Genomic DNA, 20,540 nt, shown 5'->3' with positions numbered 1-20,540 from the left:
GGCGGAATTTTTAAAATTCCATACACAAGCCCGACCATAACTTTTTAACGCGCGCTTTTTCTTCAGCCCTCCAACCATTATTTTGCGGTGCAATATCGGTTGTAATATCGTCCTACCAATGCACCTGCAATTTAGAATCGAGAAGCAGAAACTTTTATATTATTTAAAATAGAATATTTTAAATTGTTAAAATTAGAATGCAGCTAATTTCCGATTCGTGAAGATTTTGATTTCTCGCTCGAATTCTCACGCGTTTTTCTGATTTTTATGTCTTTCTTTTTTTGGATAATAATCATTATAAGTACTTTATAAATGTATCTAAAAAGTTTTAGAAGGTTTAAATTTCAAATTTGGCAAAACGTTTCTTGTGCATAGGAAAGGAAAAAAATAGAGACAAACGGATACGTTCTTATACGTATTATCTTGAGATAATTTCGGTATTTACTTTGTCAACATTATTCTCATATGTAATGCAACTTTATTAACATTTTTGGTTAGAAAAAGGAGAGTAGAAAAAAATGGAAGTTCAGTGATCAGCACGCAATATTCACGCAAAGGGAAAATTGTGTGGCGGTCAGTGAAAGCAGAAGGGCATTGTGGCTGCGCGATGTCCTCTGGTTTTAATTATGCAGATTTTCGACGAGGCGCACGGGAAATTATTGTCGACGTAGAAGTGCGGCAGGTGCGCATATCGTACGGGCTCGAGCGACTGTTTCCTCGGCGACGAGATTCTCGGATTGGCTGTTCGAAATATCCCTTAAATCCCGAGCCGAGTCGACCGATGATGAAATTATTTATCACGCTTCCATCACTGTTTTATCCACTCGGGACGCGCATCCGCTAAACCATTATCGGACATTTACTACATTCTTTCGTAAATGGCCTCTCACACGATATATATATATACACTGAGGAAAAAAAAAGTTGTTAATTTGACTAAATTTTCCAACTAAGTTAAATTTTGTCTATTCAAGTATTTACATATTTCAATTAACTATATAAATACACTTGAATTGAAATTTGTGTATTTAAGTTAAATGCATAAATTCTGGAACTGACAAAATTTTAATTTAGTTGGAAAATTTTATCAAATCAACAATATTTTTTCCTCAGTGTATACATCCTTCATGACTAAAGATCGAGATCTCTATTTGATATATGCTCATGCATGTTTCATGGTGACTATCTTGCAAAGGTACTCCTAGTGGTTTGCCATTGCCTTTCGAAAGATTATCATATTGATTACCGAATTACGACGTATAAATATTTTAATAATGTTTATACATATTTGTATATCGTTAATGTAATTTTCAGGGATTTGGAAATGTTGACTGATACAGCTGATTCATAAAAGATACTAAATTTAAAATTAATACAATCAATTTAAATTACATACATTAAGCGATTGAACTGAAATCTGATTATTCTTAGAAAGTTTCTGATCTTGGATATTCTTCCCATTCATTTTTTATCTTCTCCATCCTCTTTTCCTTTTTCACACCTATACATACATACACATTCATAATATTCCACTCACACTTATCATTTGTCTTGCTTGCACTACGACGAGCACTCTGTGCCCTTTATCTCGCTGCAGGGCCGTATATTGCATCGGAAGGTTTCCCGCTCTGCCGGTCGCATTGAATTCCGCGGGACATGTGCACCGCACCACGACCAGTAAATTTGACCTACATTCACGTTAACCCGTGACACACCGGCGACCGTCGGTACGTGCCCAGGGACGTAAAACGATGTCTTTTTTATTATACACAGCCACGGGGCTCTTTAGCACAGTTTATGCCGACTGACGTTTTGCACAAGGCGACGACACGATATTTTCGACTTGACGATGATGAAGTTAATATAGAACACGTCACGCACGTACGAGATAATAATACCATTCGGTCTTGTGTTTAGCTTATTATTAGAACTTAATTGTTGTTTATTTTTATAATTTACATGCTTTTTGTTTAAATTTTGCAAAAAAAATTATTTGCTTTTATACATCTTGACTTATTTTTTTAAAGATTTTCACTATAAAATAAAATTAATTTGGATAAATATTAATTTACTAAAAAGTATTATAAATATAAAAGGTTTTCTAATTTATAAATTGTGTAGATATTTAAATAATTTTTTAATTAACAATATTTGATGCAGAGATATTTTGTTACTTTATATATGTATAAACACTATCTTTTTATACTTATAATTATAGTTATAAAGATTTTTTAATCATTTTTTAAAAATATTTTTATATAAAAAGATTATTGAAAGATATTAAGCAACAGAAATAGCAGCTTATTGTTTCTACATTGTTATTTTACAGATGAGAATATATAAAATAAATTTTTGTTCTCTAATTAAACGCGGTCAGATTTCGTCAATTATCAGCATTTTATTTTGCATTTATTTACGTATGTACAGAAAATAAAGTATGTGAAAATAATGTGTTTGCACGTTTTAAACTATATTATCGCTATACTAATATTAAATGCGAAATCTAAATGATATTTCATTGTGATATTAAAATATTATTATGGTGGATGCAGATCTCATCCTGGCGTGCTTTGTACAATAATAAACGAGAGAAGCACGATTATATTAAATTTAAAAAAAAACAAGCTCGTATGATAAAAGGAGCAAATTAAAAAAACCCGGTGCTTATTTTATTTCGCCTACAATCATAAATTTCCTTGCATGTTCGTTTCATCGAATTGGATAAGCTACGTGCACTATTCCATGTCCAGTAAATTCTATACTCCTGCACGTTATACCCATGCGAAGGTACCCTCATCGTGTACGTGCTCAGGGCCGTAAAACAATGTACTCTTTTTCCGGTGAGTAGTTCGAGCCTTGTCTTTGCCGAGACGGCTTTAGTATAACCTCCCTACGAGCTGTTTACTCCGCAAGAAGAAATTCTTTCTAACTCTTTGATCTTCGCGTTCGCAGTACATCAAAATGCAATTAATTCGTTCTTATCTCTCTCCTAGGAACAGTTTTAATAATGAAATGATTCAGAATGCTGTTGTATAAAGAGCGTGAGAATAGAGGCTTTTTTACTATAATATATTTATGTATACAAAATTAATATTGTTAATTCCTTGATGATGCATTATTATATATGATGCATTATCTGTTCTATTGTCATTTCTAAAAGAGCTTTATATACAAGATTGCAATGATAAAAACTTAAACTTGAAGTTTCGAAGTTTCTCACGATATGCCAGAATAATTCGATGTTTCCTTGTTCCAGATGGGGTACATGGAAGTAGTGATACCGCCCGACATAATGGACGACGAGTCCGCAGATGGTATGGTTACTCACGAAGGAGGCAATATAAGATTGCGATGTGTCGCCACTGGTTCGCCAAAACCTACCGTCACTTGGAAACGAGAGGACGGCCGTAACATTATCCTCAGAGAGGATGGACAAAAACAATGTAAGTTGAAGATCTTAGTGATTTTTCTACCTATGAGATTATTCTAAGAAAGAACTGCAATACATTAATTGAGTGAATTGAATAAAAAAACTGTTTTAACTTTAGTATAGAAAGAACTTTTTAATCAATATTAAAAACAAATAAAAAGAGAATTTAATTTTTACAAAAAGAAGATAAAAATGCGGATTTTTTATGATTAAAGTTATGGGAAGGAAAAGATTATATTGTTCCTGGTATATTAATATTAATATATTAATAAAAAAATATTAATTTTTCCGTAACAATATTATAATAATGCCGTATTGCGATAAATTAGACCTAAATTTCAAATGCATTCGAGGCCTTTGCAGCTCGATATCATTACCGTAAATGATAATTAACGTTCATCACTATGAGAGGCATTCAACAGACATACATTAGTGGGTACATACATTAGCAGATTCGGGTACGCCGAACTCAAAATGTAACACGCAAACCGCTGTGCAGTCCATGCTCTGATGAACTTATATTCACTTACCGTTGATATTTTAGAATAAGCTTTGAATCGCATTACACTCGCAGAACGCGGCATTCTCGTAAAATCGAGTTATCTGAGATTCCTTTGAAACCGCATGTTTCACGAACGCATTTGGCAAGACGACTATATATATGTACATATATATTTCGTCGGAATAATAACAGACTCAACAGAGTCAAATAGTGCAAATTACGACCATCTGAGATCCGCGAAGTGGGCAATGTAAACCGGATTTATTTATACACAAGATATCCCAAAACCAGAGCACTCTCTTTCTAGTAAACCTTATAACACAATATATGAAATCAGGAGATTAAAATTTTTCTTAATTAATACTTGCAAAAAGTCTTATGAACGTAATAGAAAAACGTTCTACACTCTATGCTCTAATAATATGTTATATTATACAAAATGATTAAATTTACTTTAGTTAAATTTACTTTGCATTATATTGTTGAATAGTAATGGACTGTACATTTTGGTGAATTCCTTGATGCTCATATTCCTTGTAAACAGAATAGCCAATTACGTCTCCTTTTAATTATTCATTAGTAATTTCATATTCCCGATTTTAATGATACTAATTTGTTTTAGCGGAATAATAATAATAATAACAATTGCACATGCGGGCATTTGCTCACGTGTGTTAAGTTAGCCTCCACACATAAAAATTCGGCAGTTCTGATATGAGTTCCCGTTTGATTTTGGAGAGATAAAGAGTTCTCTGTTGTTTAGAAAAAGAGTTTTGTTGACGGTCGGAAATTAAAATTAAATAAATGCGGTGCTTCTTATCGAAATTTCAGATCGAATAGTTCTGAATGGCTCAATACACGGAGAGAATTTTCTTTCAAAATTTACCTTCAAAACCTGGTAATTGTGAAATAATGTGTGATCTCAAAAAATTTTACTACACTTTTTAGTAAAATTTACTATATTTTTGTAATTTTACTAAAAGTATAATAAATTTTACTATACTTTTAGTAAATTTTAATTAAATAGTAAAATTCCTCGAGGTCACATATTATCCCACAATCAGATTTTGAGCGTAAATTTTAAAAGAAAATTCTCTCCGTGTAGCTTTATTTTGCGATTATCTAGAGTTCTTGAAGCATAAAAAAATTTTGATTAATTAATAAAATTAGAAATTGTTAAAAATTTGATTTTAAGATACAATAGTTCTGAAAAATGTAATCAGAATTATTCGGTACTCTAAAAAGTTTTTCGATCATGGGACCTTAAAATTTGCGATCACCGTTCTAATATGTGATAGTACCTTGCAAACCGTTGATCCGATCGCTTTCACTTGTAAGACTTTTTGATAAAACTTGTCGAGAACTAGAAATGCAGTCAAAAGTATTCAGAACTTTAAACCGTTAATCAACAGAACTTTTTTTTTCAACTACAAGGAACTTTTTATCTCTTCAAAATGAAATGGGAACTCATATCAGAACTACCGAATTTTAATGTGTGGAGACTAACTTGACACACGCGACCGACAAACTGACTGACTAACTGACAGATTGACTGACAGACTGACTGACAGACTGACTGACCGACTGACAGATCGTCAGTCTGTCAGTCAGTTTGTTAGTCGCGTAGGTTAAGTTAGCTCCCACGCATTAATATTCGATAGTTCTGATATGAGTTTCTCTTTCATTTTGAAGAGATAAAGCATTCTCTGTAATTTAAAAAAAGAGTTCTATTGATTAACTGTTAACACATGTCGCTTGCTCGCATACGACGATTTTAAGATTTAAAAATAGACTTGTGTTTAAATTTTTATTTGCGAAATTGAATCAAAGAGAATTTAATATAGCATCTCAATAGTCATAATGACACTTCTAATTAATAATTGTCCGATAATATTTTGTACAAAGCTTGAGCAAACGCTAATTGTGTGTTAATTAAATCTTTCAGCGTATTAATCAATGTGTATGTTTGTTACTATATACATACAACAACGTGTTTAATTACCATTAAATAGTTAAATAATGGATCAACAAAATTCTCACTGTTTGATCGAGTAAAAATACATCTTTAATTTATAGAGAGATAGAATCAACGAGAATTAGCGAATGAATACGAAAGTAAAAGTGTAATATAAAGTAAACTTATTTTTAATATACATTGCAAACACAATTAAAAGCTTAATAATTAATCCAGTTTTTATAAAACAAATCTCTGCAAAAGTATGTCTCTTTAGTGGCTGAAAATAATTAGGCTTATTTCCTATTTTATAATAAAACTGAATTGATTAAAGAGTTTGGAGTTATTTTAAAGTTTACAGTTTGACATTAGGTATTAGTTTAGGATTCATACGCGCGGTCCAAGTGTCGACATCTGACTTAGTACGGGATGGATGTTGAACGGCGAATTCTAACTGTGAAGCGGACATATTGCAGAAACAGGGTCATAGGTAACGTTCGTGCATGCCAACATGATTTCTCGTTCCCAGTTATCTTAGCTTTATTATCGAACAGCGTTGAACAATCTTTGATTCATTGCCGTTGTTGAGTGTAGAATTTATTGAACTGCATATATATAAGCTGTATATAACGATAAATCCATGAATTCTATTTTAAGAAATATCAGTATTTAAAGCGAGGAATCAAAATGTAAAGAAAAGTATGTCGGGCGCAATGTTATGTAATTTATTGCATATGCATTTAATTATCGTGCATAACATTAATATAAAGTACGGGAGTGGGACGTTTGATCTTTTCGCTAATAAATAAGAGGTTCTTTGTATAAGGAGATAAAAAGTTCCAGCTACAGGGCTGAAATGCTGCAATTGTTTTTTTTTTCTTTGATGAGCATTATTAATAACATCCGCTCTTTTCACGCCGTTAGATGGGATTAAGCTCGAGGGTAGTCGGCGATACGCGTAAAGCTCCCGGGGAAAAAGGTGCCATGATTACGTCGATTCTCTAATTAAGATGGTCGCGCCGACGCGGTTGGAAAAGTGTCGGAGCGATAAAGTGTCGGGGCGCATCAGCGCGGAATAATCGATCGTCTCTCGCGCTTACTCGGGACCCGTCGGTAATTAATTACAGCGCAAACGGTAATTTACACCCCGCGGCAAATACATAAGCACACTCCCCTACAATGGGCGCGCGCGGAGAAGTAAGGGGGAAGGTATACGTCTAAAACCATAAATTATTACGACGCGCTGCTTCAAGTTTAATCGCAAAATAAATAAATCGATAAGTACATATTGCGCTCTACGCGCGCCTCTCTCATGCCACTCCCGTTTCGTTATCGTTGAAACGTCGCGGTGCGTGTCTCCTCCTCCTTCTCCTCCTCCTCCTCCTCTTCCTCTTCCTCTTCCTTCTCATTTCTGTCTCGGAGCGAAGGAACGCCGAGAGTGCCACGTGTTAACGCCGTAAAGCAGCGTACAAGGATCTATTTAGCGCCTCCCGCGGATTAAGAGAAATTGTAGAAGAATCATTCTAGGTCCCATAAACTTCAAGCGAACTCTCGTCTTCTCGCGATTAATCCTACCCGAAGGATTAAAGTTTACATGGGGGTTAACGACCCCCCGGGCGACCAGGTCGAGGACGAGGGACCCGCTTGTCGTCCTTCGCGAGTTAAAGTACACTTATTGACCGCTCTTACAAGCAATCCGCCCACGCCATCGCGATAATCCCAGATCCGCTATATGCGGAGTACATTCCGTGTACAGGGGCATCGATCTTGCCGGAAGGATCTCCGAATCCCCGGCGACCTGTCCTCTTAGCGTCATTCTCGTTGGAGAGATCAGTCGAGGAGTTCTCGCGTGAAAAAAAAAAGGAAGACAGCTCGGAGAAGCTGCGAGGCTATAGAGGGTACAGAAGGAAGGTAAAGACGGGGAAAAAAAAAACTTCGATCGTAATCGCCGCTTCGTGTCGTCTTCGTCCTCCGACTGCCGTCCGCTTGCCAGCCCACCCTGTCAGCCTGATCTCCGAAGCGTCGTAAAAATAGACACCTGGAGGACATCCGGGAGTGACTCTCGTTAAACGCGGGTAGACGGACTTCGCAAGGAGATCGCCCGAGAAGGACGAGGAAGGATAACGAACGATAGCGCGCGAACGAACGGTCGTAAAGTCGCCTCCTCCTTCCCGCTGGTTGCTTCCCGCATATCGCGAGAGGTGGGAGTCGCAGGAGAAACGGGGTTGTCACCCAAGTTGGCAATCGAGATCTCCTCACAACGTGACTCCTCCGCGTGGCCGATTAAACGGCGAGCGAACGTTTCCGGGAATGCGGCACTGGATATACGCTGTACTTTTGTAATGCGTTCTTGGTAACATTTTCGAAATTCGACAATCATCAGAACAATGAATCTGAGCTTGACTGCATCTCATAAAAATTTAAGCGATGACTTTCGAAACCTTTTTTTTTTATATTAATTGGTGATTAATAGAGAGATAACAAAGAGAAAACGCGCGGAAATTAAAAATAACTTGGCTGTTAAATGTTCGGTAAAACACTTTTTTAAGATTTGCGATTCTCGCGGAGGGCGCTGAAGAATCTTGTACTAAAGGAGATCCGGAAAAACGATGTTTTTATTATGTAATTTGTCGACTGATTTTAGATGTAATATTTACTAATGCGAGTATAATTATGTGACAGCGAAAATACATTTACACATTATTTATAAATTAACTGAATACTTGCTTTAGAAAATATATGTTTTTAATGGAGCTGCAATCCTTATTGCTTTTCTTGTCATTTTCATTACTTCGTCGCAAATGTCGGATCTCTTAGCTACTCTGAAGGCTGTCGCTCGAAATAATGCTTGAAACGCTAAATAAATATTTTCTCGCGACTCGATATTAATTCTCATCTTTCTCTCCGCTCTTATCAGGATTGATGATCCCAGCAGTGTGCCCCAGTAGTGTGTATAAAATAATTATGTTGAATAATTTCAACGTAACGTCCCGAACAATTCCCTCATACGTATTCCGAAGGGCTTTATGTTAAAAATATATTTTCATATGAAAATCACGCCAGCGATTTTATATAGACGACTACTAGCTACATACGTCAAATACATATTTAACGCAAATCTCAGTAACTTTAACGGGACCTATTTATCATACCGAATGGATTGGAATAGCATCTACATACATAAATTCTTGCCACATGTAAAAATTATTAATGTCATTAAAAATGCAATACAAAACCATACGAAGAGAAGATTTTAAAAAATATTGTGGATTATCTTGTCTCTTGAAACCTTATTATGCACAGAGAAGACGTGCGCGGTGTTAAAAGTAATCTAAATATTAATCTTCTTGATTGCAGCTCTGAAAACCGTCGTCGGCGAGACGTTAGAACTGACGGGAGTACTTCGGCAAGAGATGGGCACGTATCTCTGCATAGCCACCAACAATGTGCCGCCGACGGTTAGCAAGCGTTACTCCGTCGATGTTCACTGTAGGTATCGCGTCGTGATGCGGACGTTAATTAGCCGGTGTGTCGTATTGAATACGTTAACGGGGAATGGCCGAATATCATCATGGGTACTCTCACGATTGTTCAACAACGTTACAGGCATCGTCAATTACGTGCTTTAACGAAATCGATTTCATAAAAAATAAAATGTTATTTATAAAAGATAAGACGTCATAATTGTGAATGATAATTACAGCTAAACATAATTCTATGAAAATTTAGATTTTAATTCTAAAAGTTATTACATTAAAGGATCCGTCCCTGTGCGTTATACTGCATAATTACTCGCCTGTAACCGTTCTTCACAAGTTTACGCGACAAGACGGACGGATAAAGATGAGAGCGTTAATTAATTATTTAATTAAACAGGATGTATAATGATTATAATGCCGTTGAAACAATGCATGCGCTTGGAGCACAACTTTATATTGAAAAACTACATTACTGTAATATATCTTCCAAAACTGTGAAAAGAGGAGTTGCAAAATAAGACTTTTACAATTGATGGGCACTAATTCAAAATTTACCGTAACTGTTTTTAAAATTTGCACAATCAGATTAGCAATTTAGTTCTTTTAACTAAATTATTTTGAATTGATATGTTATATATATAATTTGTACAATTAAAATACCTTGATAAAAAATTTTCTTAAAATTCTTTACATAATTTTTACAGAATTTTGTATAAATTTTATAATTTCTTAAATTTATATTATTTAAATAATAAATTTGAACACTTTTGAGAGAAATGCTGAGAAAATCTATATTTTAAAGAATTTTTTATATAAATTCTAAAATATTCTAAGATTATTCTATAATTTTTAAAAAGAAAACCTATAAAATATAAAGAAAAAGTACATTTCTTTAAAAAATCTTATTAAATTTAAAATATAAAAATTTTTTTAAAATATGAAATATTACAAGAAAGTTTTTCATTAAATCATTATAAATTTTGAAAGACGATGCGGTCTTTTTATTTCAGTTATATTGAGCTCTCTTGAAAATGTACTTTATATTTTAATTACTAGGACGAAAAGCCATGTGGCGATTATTAGTGCTTCTTCAATATCGGTGGTAAAACTATCACTCGACTTCTACAGGGCGCTGTGGTTAGGAATATATATACCGATAGAGATTTTAAACAGAAAATGAGGTTGAGTTGAACTTCGAAACATTTTTCGATACCTACGTTACCTCGAATTTCCATTCAAAAAATTTTCCTCTAAAACTATCGTACCTATTACATCGTTAATGTTGCATAAAAAGAACATGAAAAAATATCTATTAATTAGTATTTTTGAATTATATTTTGATTTTTGGCATCATAATTTGAAAAACATTTATATTAAAACATTTCTATATTTTTATTTCGTCACATTATTACAAATTTTTATATATTTTGTATTTTAAGTGTCCCATGACAACGGAGGGGGGAGGGTGAAATTATCTGTTTTAATGTTAGGCAATTCAAAGTTTCATTACTGAAAGACAACGTTGTTGTGAAAAGTATGCCAATAACATTCTTCTGGGAGAAACAATAGAATTACCGGGAATGCGCGCATTGTTCGTGCAACGTTATACGCCGCGCGTATCGGGAGGCTAAAAAATCACCGTGCAATTTGGTTAACGGCATTCGCAAATGAAAACTTTATCAACCCCCGAAGTCCGTTCGCGCAGGGCGTTTTTCTCGCGTGCGAAACTTCCGGCCGCGCGCTACTGCAAAATTAACCGTCGGGCTTGACGATTTATCCACGTCGTCGCGGGTCGTGTAAATATTTGAGCGAAAAGGGTTTCGCATTAATTTGCTGCTTACAAAATGTAATATTAACCCACCGGTGGCGCCCATGCACAAAGTGCGGTGCAACCAGTTAATTCTTGAACGAGTACCATGCGCGGTCTCCTTTGGGGTTTCATGCATTTTTTAATTCATTTCTTATTCCATCTATTTTGTCTCTTCTGTTTAACATTATTTCGCCCGTCTCTCTGAATCATTTTTTTGCTTTTGCATAACTGATTTTTATAATTTACCAAATAGTTCCCTTAATGTAGCCTACATAATCTTATTATTAGACAAGAAATCTCGTGTTAAAAATATAACGATTTATACAAGTAAAGCCGAGAATGCTTTTCATTATTTTCATTTTTATCTTAATTATAATATTAATAACATATATTGCATGTTTTGTCAAGCACAAAATCACTTAAGGATTAAAAAAGATGACAGAACATGTTCTATCGATTAATACAAGATACGTGCTATACTATCGCTATATTGTTAGTTCTTAATTGTGATAATTTAATGGTCGGTTGTTTCAGTTGCGCCTCTTATTAAAGTGGCAAATCAATTAGTGGCTGCGCCGATTAACAGCGATGTCTTGTTGCAATGTTACGTCGAAGCGTCGCCGCACGCTATGAACACGTGGTACAGAGATACAGGTGAGAGATGACAGAGTGCTTCATACGGCCTACGACTTTTCACGCAATTTATCTTGCGAATATTCCATAGAATTTTGGAAAACGAATTCTTTCTAATGTGAAATCTGTGGGAAATTTCAAAATGCAAATATTGTTTGGATTCGCGCAAAGTGCATTAAAACAATAGATTCCTTGCAAATTAAATTAAGTTTGTCGAAGATGTTGAAATTTATAAATTCGATAATTGGATACTCTACAATTTATATTATGTGATGTTACATCAACACAGATTTGCACTCTTGATTAACCATAGAATCGTTGCAATCAGTTTCTAAAGCGTAAACTCCAATGTACCATAATAATATTGATTGCAAGTCAGAATTGCGTTAGATTGAAAATCCGCGCGCCCATGCATACACGCACGCTTACACAGAGACATACATAAACATACACATTCACGCGATTGTATTATAGTTTTATCGCATCGCGAAAAGATTTTTTGCATCAGACGTCTGCGTTAATCAAACATGTAAATTCGTGAATTGCTCGTAAACGCGCTGCCGTGCTTCGAAAAAAAGCTCCATAAATCTCCCGTGAAAATCAATGTGTTTGAAAATTTCTGATTAACGACGACAGTTTCTCTCGGATGATGATTTCAAAGCGTTACTTTATGCTGCGCAATAAACGATACGCAAATATTGATATATATATATATATATATGAGGATAATTGATACAGTTGTAAGCAAAAATTGAGTCATTTGTACCGCTGTGATTGGAAAGCCATAGAGAAAACGTTGTTTGTAAGCTGTATGTTTTACTCGCAGCGATCGACTTGATGTGGATAGGAATGTTTTTTATGTTTTTTTCTTGTTATTTAATTTTCTTTATTTTTCTCGCAGAAATATTTATTCCTCTTCCCGGTGTATTAATACCAAGAACTTACTTTATCAAACATTAGTCGTCTTTGATGTTAAAGTAAACATTTTATTTTCGAATATTAAAGCTTGAAACTTACTTGGGACGCAATTTAAACGTTTAATAAACTAGCCGTGTGCGCTGCCAGAATATAGAAATATAGAATATAGAAAATTGTGTCAGTTAGGTTTTAAAGTTAAATGATTGTGTGTTATTAGATGCGTTTTAAATGAGCCTTCTATCGATTGGATCATATCAACGCACAGGCTATATATTGCACGGTTGTATTTTTGATCGCTTTTGTGGGACAGAAATTGAATTCCGTGACGAACGTTTTTCTGCTGCACATGAAAGAGCCGCGCAATTAAAAATAGCGCAATATTTCCATTCGCTTTCTATTTAGGCGAGAAACTGCTGCCCAGTGACAAATACGTAATGACGGAGCACCCGTTGAACGAGTACTCCTGGCAAATGAATCTCACTGTCAATTCCCTGGAAAAACGGGACTTCGGCGGATACGTGTGCTCGTCCGTCAACGCGCTCGGCAAGTACGACGGCGTAGTGCGATTGCAAGGTACAGAAAATTCTCCGATATTATTCACAATCGCAATTCAAATTTTTGTTAGCTCCCATTTTCTTCTCCAGCGGCTCGTTCTTGATTTAAAAAATAAGTGGTGCATTCTGCGATAAGTCGGACAATATTTAGAAATATAATATTTTTTCCATGTGTAATATTGGAACAATTGTAGAATTTTTTAATCATTTTTTACCAATGATTTAATCAATTTTATTATTGAATTTTGAAAATTCTGATGTCTGATTAGCTTTATTTTAAATAATAATTGTCTCAATTTTATTATCACGCGACTTGTAATATTACGTTAATATAAAATATATCTTTATTCATTACGCGAATGCTTTGTCATTTTCTGTTTAGAGCTGCATCTCTCCGCAAAGACGACACCGACGACACTCACGAAAAACACGGATATCAGACAGCGCAAAAAGCCGGTATTGAAGGGCAAAAAGAAGAGCAACAACAGCAACGGTAGGCGAGGACACCCGGGTTTCGACGACGGCGATTCCGTCAGTGGCGATGACGATTTCGGCACGACGCAGATCATGACCGGTAGTACTCAGGAGGGCCAAAAAACAGACAGACCCATCATGGCGCCTTCCTTACCGCCGCCGCCTTGGGTCGTCGTGAGTGTCGCGAATCTCAGGCATCCCTCGATATCCGCGATTTTACTCTTGCTTCTTCTGCCGACCACTTTATAAAACAATGGCGAAGAGCTTCAAGAGTAAACGGTGAATATGAGAGAAACGGCGATTATGAAGATCCACGAGCCAGGCCGGAGAAAGATAGATTTAAAAGATTCCGCGTGATATACAGGTATAAAAATTAACATTTAATGAATTAACATTGATTCGGCGGTTAAAGAGATTGAGATCTTTCAAATGCAGATAATACACGCGCGCGTGGAATTATTATTAATTTTAAAAACATTTCTTACACTTTTATCGGTCAAGACTTTTTACTGTTAAATATATATTTTTTAAATTTAATTCTGAAAATTTTAAAAGCAATTATATAATTTTTTATGTTTTTATATTTTGTATTTTTTAAAATAATTATATAATGTGTGTAACTACATATCTTTTATTTTCATTTTTTATCGTCAGAATAAAATAAATTTTTTAAAAATATTCACCGTTATACAACTGCCTTGTAGGAAACGATTATCTCCGCTGTTAATAATGGCGAAAGTTTTCTCTCAAAGCTTGTCAGAATATATTTAAAGAGAGTAATCATTATAAAGAAATCTCTGAATATTACGGACTCTTCTACTTTAATCATTATTTGATATATTTTACGTTTTTTGCGATGTCAAAATGCTTTCTCGAATTACGCGTTTGGCTCTAAGAATCGATCGTGAAATCCAATATCTTTGAACAGTAGAAAACCAATCTCTTTAAGGGGAGAAAAGCCTGATTCCGACGGAATCTGACATCGACTGTCTGGTCATTATCTTCATTACCCCCTATTATCTACATAATTCACTGGCAGCTTCTCCTTTTAATCGCGACTTTAAGATAAACATAAAATTTATTATACAATTACCTTAGGAATATCTATCTTTAAAATTTACGAAAACTAATCGCGCATTGCGAATTATCACAATTGTTTCTAAGGTATTATTCGCGTGAAAAGATATGAAACATTTTTAAGGAAGAACAGGGTATAAGTCTTTTTCTCTTTCTCACTCTCTCAGTTAGATAAATGCGATATTTAATTTCTTGTTCATAAGAGAATCAACATGTCGCATATCATCAGACACCAGTTGCGTACAAAGCTATTATAAATTCAGGATGGAGATTAATGAATGAACTTAGGAAAGCAAGCAAAGGGGTCAGTTAGGGACCTCTCGTGGATCTTCATTAGTCGCCTAAAAGTAACGCAAAGGGACGCGCCGTGCGTACGCGACAATCCTATCTGGGTAGGTCAGTCCCTCTGGCGATGATTGTAAATATAAATGAAGGACGAGTAAATTCGGTCAAAATGTACAGAATAAAAGTGACTCTACTTCCGAGTCATTTAGACCTCATAGCAGTGCTCCTAAAATTTTGCAAATAAAAATTTATTGATGATATACACATTGATATTTTTAAAAATAATTTTAATTGCTATACATTCAATAATTGCACAAAAATACAATTATATATAAAAGTATATATACAATTTTAAAATTAAAGAACTTCGTGTTCTCTTATGTTAAAAAATTTTTGTTCGGTACTATCATCACAATTTAATGACTATATTGATGTAGTAACGAATCTTTTCTCTAAAAATGTTTTCATAGCACTGTTTGAATTGAGAGGCTAGTGATGGGAATAGAGTCTTGTTGATGAGGCGAAGGCGTGCGCAACTACGCTGGAAAAACAAGAAAAAAAACAGAAATAGGTCTTCCCCTTATTCGATATAACAAAAATGTATTTCTAGAAGCGATCGGATGTAGTCACTGCCGCGACCAAAAAGACGATGTCGAAACTTTCGACAGGGTCTCTGTAAATATACGCGACACGATGTCAACATGTGAGAGGCTCTTCCTCTCTTTCTCTCTCTCTCTCTCTCTCTCTTTCTCTTCTTCTCTCGTTTAGACGTAACCGGCGATTAATCGGACCGTAGGTAAAATACAGGTCAAACAAGTTCGTGCATCGCCCGATCGACATGGCGAACGCGGAAAAAGGAGATAACATCGGGGGTGCGAATGTACCGGAACTGCGAGATGAGTTCTCTGTGCCGACATCCTGCGTGTACTGCAGAGTTCATGTAGATTTCGTCGTGGCTATTGAATTTAACTGTCGAATAGACTTTACTAGAAAAAACTGAAGCAGGGGCAAACAAATCTATATGAAATAGACGGATCGAGAAATAACACGTCTTGTTTTTTAACGGGTGTGTTATTTATTGGGGAAACTTTGTTCCACATCAACGATTTTATGAGAGACATTTTTATCATGTAGAAGCAAAATACGAAATTTTTGCGCGATGCACGAACTTACTGATTCGACGTTAAGAGTTCTCGCAAATCAATGTTCGTATATTTGCCGCTTAGAGTTGAAATATACGGAATAAGTACGTATTCCAGGATGCCAAAAGTTGTTTCTTTTGCTTTGATCTTGATTTTCAACAAACTTCAAATCTAGTCTTTGCTTTGTTACATTACTTTTTTTCTTTGTATTAGATTCATAATTGTAGTAAAATATTTATTTGTAGATATATAGATAAAGTGAAAATTCGTGAGCTTTGCTGTAACTGAACGGTTTAAAATACGATAACGTGGACTAATTGATTCTGACCGAATTGATTCTTTTTATGGAACCTCTTCTGAGTTACTCCGCATACGTAATATCCTGTATCCGGTATTTGCTGTTGTTTAAAAATAAGTCACTGCCTGCTGTTATTGTTGCTGTTGACAATTGCAAATGTATTAATATAAAATGCAGACGATAAGATGGAAAGCTTTGCAAATTTGAACGAGATGAGATTTATTCGAGATTCGTCGATTCTCATTTTGCTGGCGACCGTTTTGCGGCCCCGTTTCGTCTTCCACGATACTTTTTTATTTTTCCATGAACATCTGTCGCGACCAGGGCACTGGGCAGGCTAAATGTGCGCTCAACTATCGCAAATTGACGTGGCTTAATTCGGTCGATGCACTTTTACGATTAGATGAGCCGACGTATACTGTAGGTCCGTACGCAGAGCGGAGGGCACGACAATAAATACGGTATAGTGAAGTCTCGTCAGATCGGACTTTCATTCAGCTTAAAAGCTCGCTAGAAAATGCCGGCGATTTTCATATTTAATGTTTCTTTCAGAAATTATTCCCATGTGAGATTTGTCAAAAGATTCGTCGTACTGATTTAATTACGCTTAACGTGGCGTTAATTATTCCATTGAATAACTAACATTCGTGCGAATTAAATAAATTAATGTAATGAAACCGCCAACATCCGCTAACTATTTTATTAGATGTATAAAAAATATTTTTATCGTTTGTTTGCGTTAATGCCTTTAATGTATAAATCGAAGAATTTCTTCTGTACTGTAAATAATACATTACTGTATTTAAATATATACATTTAGCGATAATGGCGGGACTTTGTAAAAATCCGGCGAGTTTTTAAGCACATCACCGACTTGCTTGGTGCGCTCCATGTAAAATATGCAGGGTATATAAAAAATATATCGTGCGTCTTTTTATAGCTGCAGAATGCTCGATAAAGGTAAAAATTTGATTAAATTTAATATTATTTAATATTGACGAAACATAGTGTTACACATTATCTACACTGAGAAAGAGATATTAAAAAATTGACTTGTAGGTAAGTAATGTTTATTTCACTGAAGTAAATCTTTATTTAAATATAAAATAAAATTTGAGCAAATTAATTTCATAAGAAAAATGATATATATTTTGAAAATATATATTCCGTCATCACAAATTTTTTAATAACAAATAAATACTGAAGGAAACGTCACAAGTAATATTTGCTTTTATTTCGACTTTTTTTCTCAGTGTACGTTTGTGTTTAAATTTAATATGTCACGTTATTTTTACGGAAATTTTAAGGAATTACAGTAAAGAACATCTTTTAATCTGCAATAAGTTTTTTGATCCGTAATAAGTATAATGTAAAAAAAACACGCATTTTTATACACTCTGTATATGCAATATATACATAATGTAAATTTTTCATATACATAATATATGAAGTCTAATTAGGCAACAACCGTTGGATATTCTCTTATTATAAGGTATGCTGCTAAAAGAACGCGGCAAAAAAATCATCGGCGTTAAGTATAAAAGTTAAAAAAATACATATATATGGCAACGAGACATATGAATCATATAGGACCACGTTTAATGTATGTACATACGCTCGTATTACACATTGAGAAAAATACATATGTGTAAATAACACAAAAGCTGTGTGTGGACGTTCGGATTTTCGAGGTAAGCGTTTAGGATTCGTTCGATTTAATGTACTCTCGAACGAGACTAGATTTTGTAATAATACGATATACATAGAAGGGTTCGTAAGGCGGGTGTAACATAATGGACATGAAAAATAAGTCGTGCCTGTACGCACGATACGTGTATCCACGTACAATTACATATACATACATTAGATGTAAGTAAATGTGAGTCTTGCTCGTTCGTTAGAAATTGAGACAACGAAAGTCCGAGCGGATGCTTTCATCAACTGCTAAAATAGGAGAGACGTCAACAGTTTCAAGAAAAGATTGGCAATAAAAAAGAATCTCATTATTTAAATATAAATTTACCTATATAACTTTCTGAGAAATAATTCTAAAAAAGTTATAAATTTATGACATTATTCTATAAATTTAAGTTTTTTATTACAACTTACTTAAATGCTTACTAAAATGCTTACTATTAAAAAATCTTTTATGTTTACACCTTTGTCGAGACATAAAATATCTTTAATTCATGTTTAATCAAATTTTATTTATTAAATGTTTCTTAAACTTTATCTTTATTAAATTTTCTTATCATTAAAATAATTTCCATCCATATCTCTCTTATATATTTATGTTTTTCTCTATTCTTATTTTTTATATTTATATCCACATTTTATATTAGATCTTATTTTTTATTCGTATATCTACATTTTATGTCCATGTTATGGATCCTTACACGTGTTAGATATAAAATTCTTATAGAATTCCAATTACTGCTGCTTTAAGCGGGTATTTAATTGCTTATTTTGTAGTTTTTTAAATATATAATGAATATTCTTTTTCGTTATTAAAATAAAAACTTTATATACACAAAATAGCAAGTTATAAAATTATTTATATTTATATAACTTAAGTTTATTTTTTATTCTAATTGAAAAGTGGCAGAAACTGAGATAATTACGTTATATAAAATTAGATATAGTCAATGTATAAAAAGGTTGCCAATCTTTACCATATCCTTTGCAGCAGTTCGATTGCTAATCATTAATGAATCTACGGGTGAATTGGGAGAGTCGCGAAGGCCTAAGGCTATAAATATGCAAAATTTGAAATAAAGATGCCAAGTATCCCCATATTAAACCATTAAATTTTCTGTATAGAGAAAGTGAATATTATTCGCGAATATTTTCAGTTGAAATCCTTGGGGGAAAAAGGTCGATATATCTATTAGCACAATCCGTCTCTGATTTTCGTACAGAGTACAACACGATTGTTTGTAATTGTTAACGATGCATTAATTAGATGGAACTCTGTGAGCATTGAAAAGTAATTTAAGACAACTTGTTTTTGGAGAATTGGAGGGATTTAAACGGTCAGTATCCGTACGATTTAATTCAACTCGACGCGACTGCGGTTGCACAATACGAAATTACAGCAACAATCCCGACGGGCTTTGAACATGCCCGAAGTTTGAATTACAAGTTGAGGGTGCCTGAACTTTGACCGGAGTTGTGTAATTGAATATGTCATGTGAAAATAATGCGATACTGGAGAGAAAACGCACAATTGTTTATACGAAAATCAAAATTCACACATTATACATTAATATGGTGAAAGGTATCGCAACATGTAAAATGTCAAACTTATATAAATATATCGTAAAAAATGTTGCTTGCGATTAAATGTAAAACTGATTAATTAATTGCAGTCGTATATTAAATAATTGTTTTTCAATTGTTGTTCAATTTTTTATACTTTACAGAAAGCGTTGCCGTATAGAGAGAGATAACTTCTTTAAAAAACATTCGATATACAATTTATCGACTTTTTCTCTTTCTTTAAATATAACGAATAATTAAAAAATAAACACTATTGTAACTTGTAATTTAATTTAATACTGGTCTGTAATCAATGTTAATGATTATGCGCTGCAGCTGTTTCTGTGAAATCAAATTGTCATGAAATTGTTCAATGATTTGCTCAGAGAAATAAGTTGGAAGAAGCTAATTAAGTGTCCCTGTAACATTGCATATTTAAAAAAAAAACAATGCGATCAGTTTCGAGCAATGATGCTATGCACAGCAATAATAAATAAGTAAATAACTTGTGTCTGCATCGTTATCCGTAAATGCAACGTCGTTTACCTTTTGTAAATTAAAACTGTGAATACAATGCCTTCGACGGAATAAAGAACAATGGGAGTAATATAACTAGTATACAATTCAAGATACATCGCGACTACCCATAGAACGAATCAGAGGGAATGAGCATGATGTACGATACTATTAACTTCAGACAATAAAATGTTATTATCGATGTTACCC

The 20,540-nt window shown here is 34.1% G+C and overlaps 1 protein-coding gene across 1 annotated transcript in view; it reads left to right on the top strand.

Annotated features, from left to right (window-relative positions):
- The window catches only part of LOC105837632 (lachesin), a 176,915-nt gene extending 156,375 nt beyond the window's left edge, over window positions 1-20,540 (top strand). Inside the window, exons 6-10 of the mRNA XM_012682562.3 lie at window positions 3,257-3,443; window positions 9,244-9,375; window positions 11,710-11,829; window positions 13,129-13,299; window positions 13,663-20,540. Coding sequence (XP_012538016.1) covers window positions 3,257-3,443; window positions 9,244-9,375; window positions 11,710-11,829; window positions 13,129-13,299; window positions 13,663-14,003 — 951 coding nt within the window. The 3' untranslated portion in view covers window positions 14,004-20,540. The remainder of the gene's footprint in view (window positions 1-3,256; window positions 3,444-9,243; window positions 9,376-11,709; window positions 11,830-13,128; window positions 13,300-13,662) is intronic.

This window comes from Monomorium pharaonis, chromosome 4, assembly GCF_013373865.1.
Source record: "Monomorium pharaonis isolate MP-MQ-018 chromosome 4, ASM1337386v2, whole genome shotgun sequence".
Classification (NCBI taxonomy): Eukaryota; Metazoa; Arthropoda; class Insecta; order Hymenoptera; family Formicidae; genus Monomorium; species Monomorium pharaonis.
Note: the sequence above shows the minus strand (reverse complement) of the source record. Positions and strands in the feature narration are given on the sequence as shown.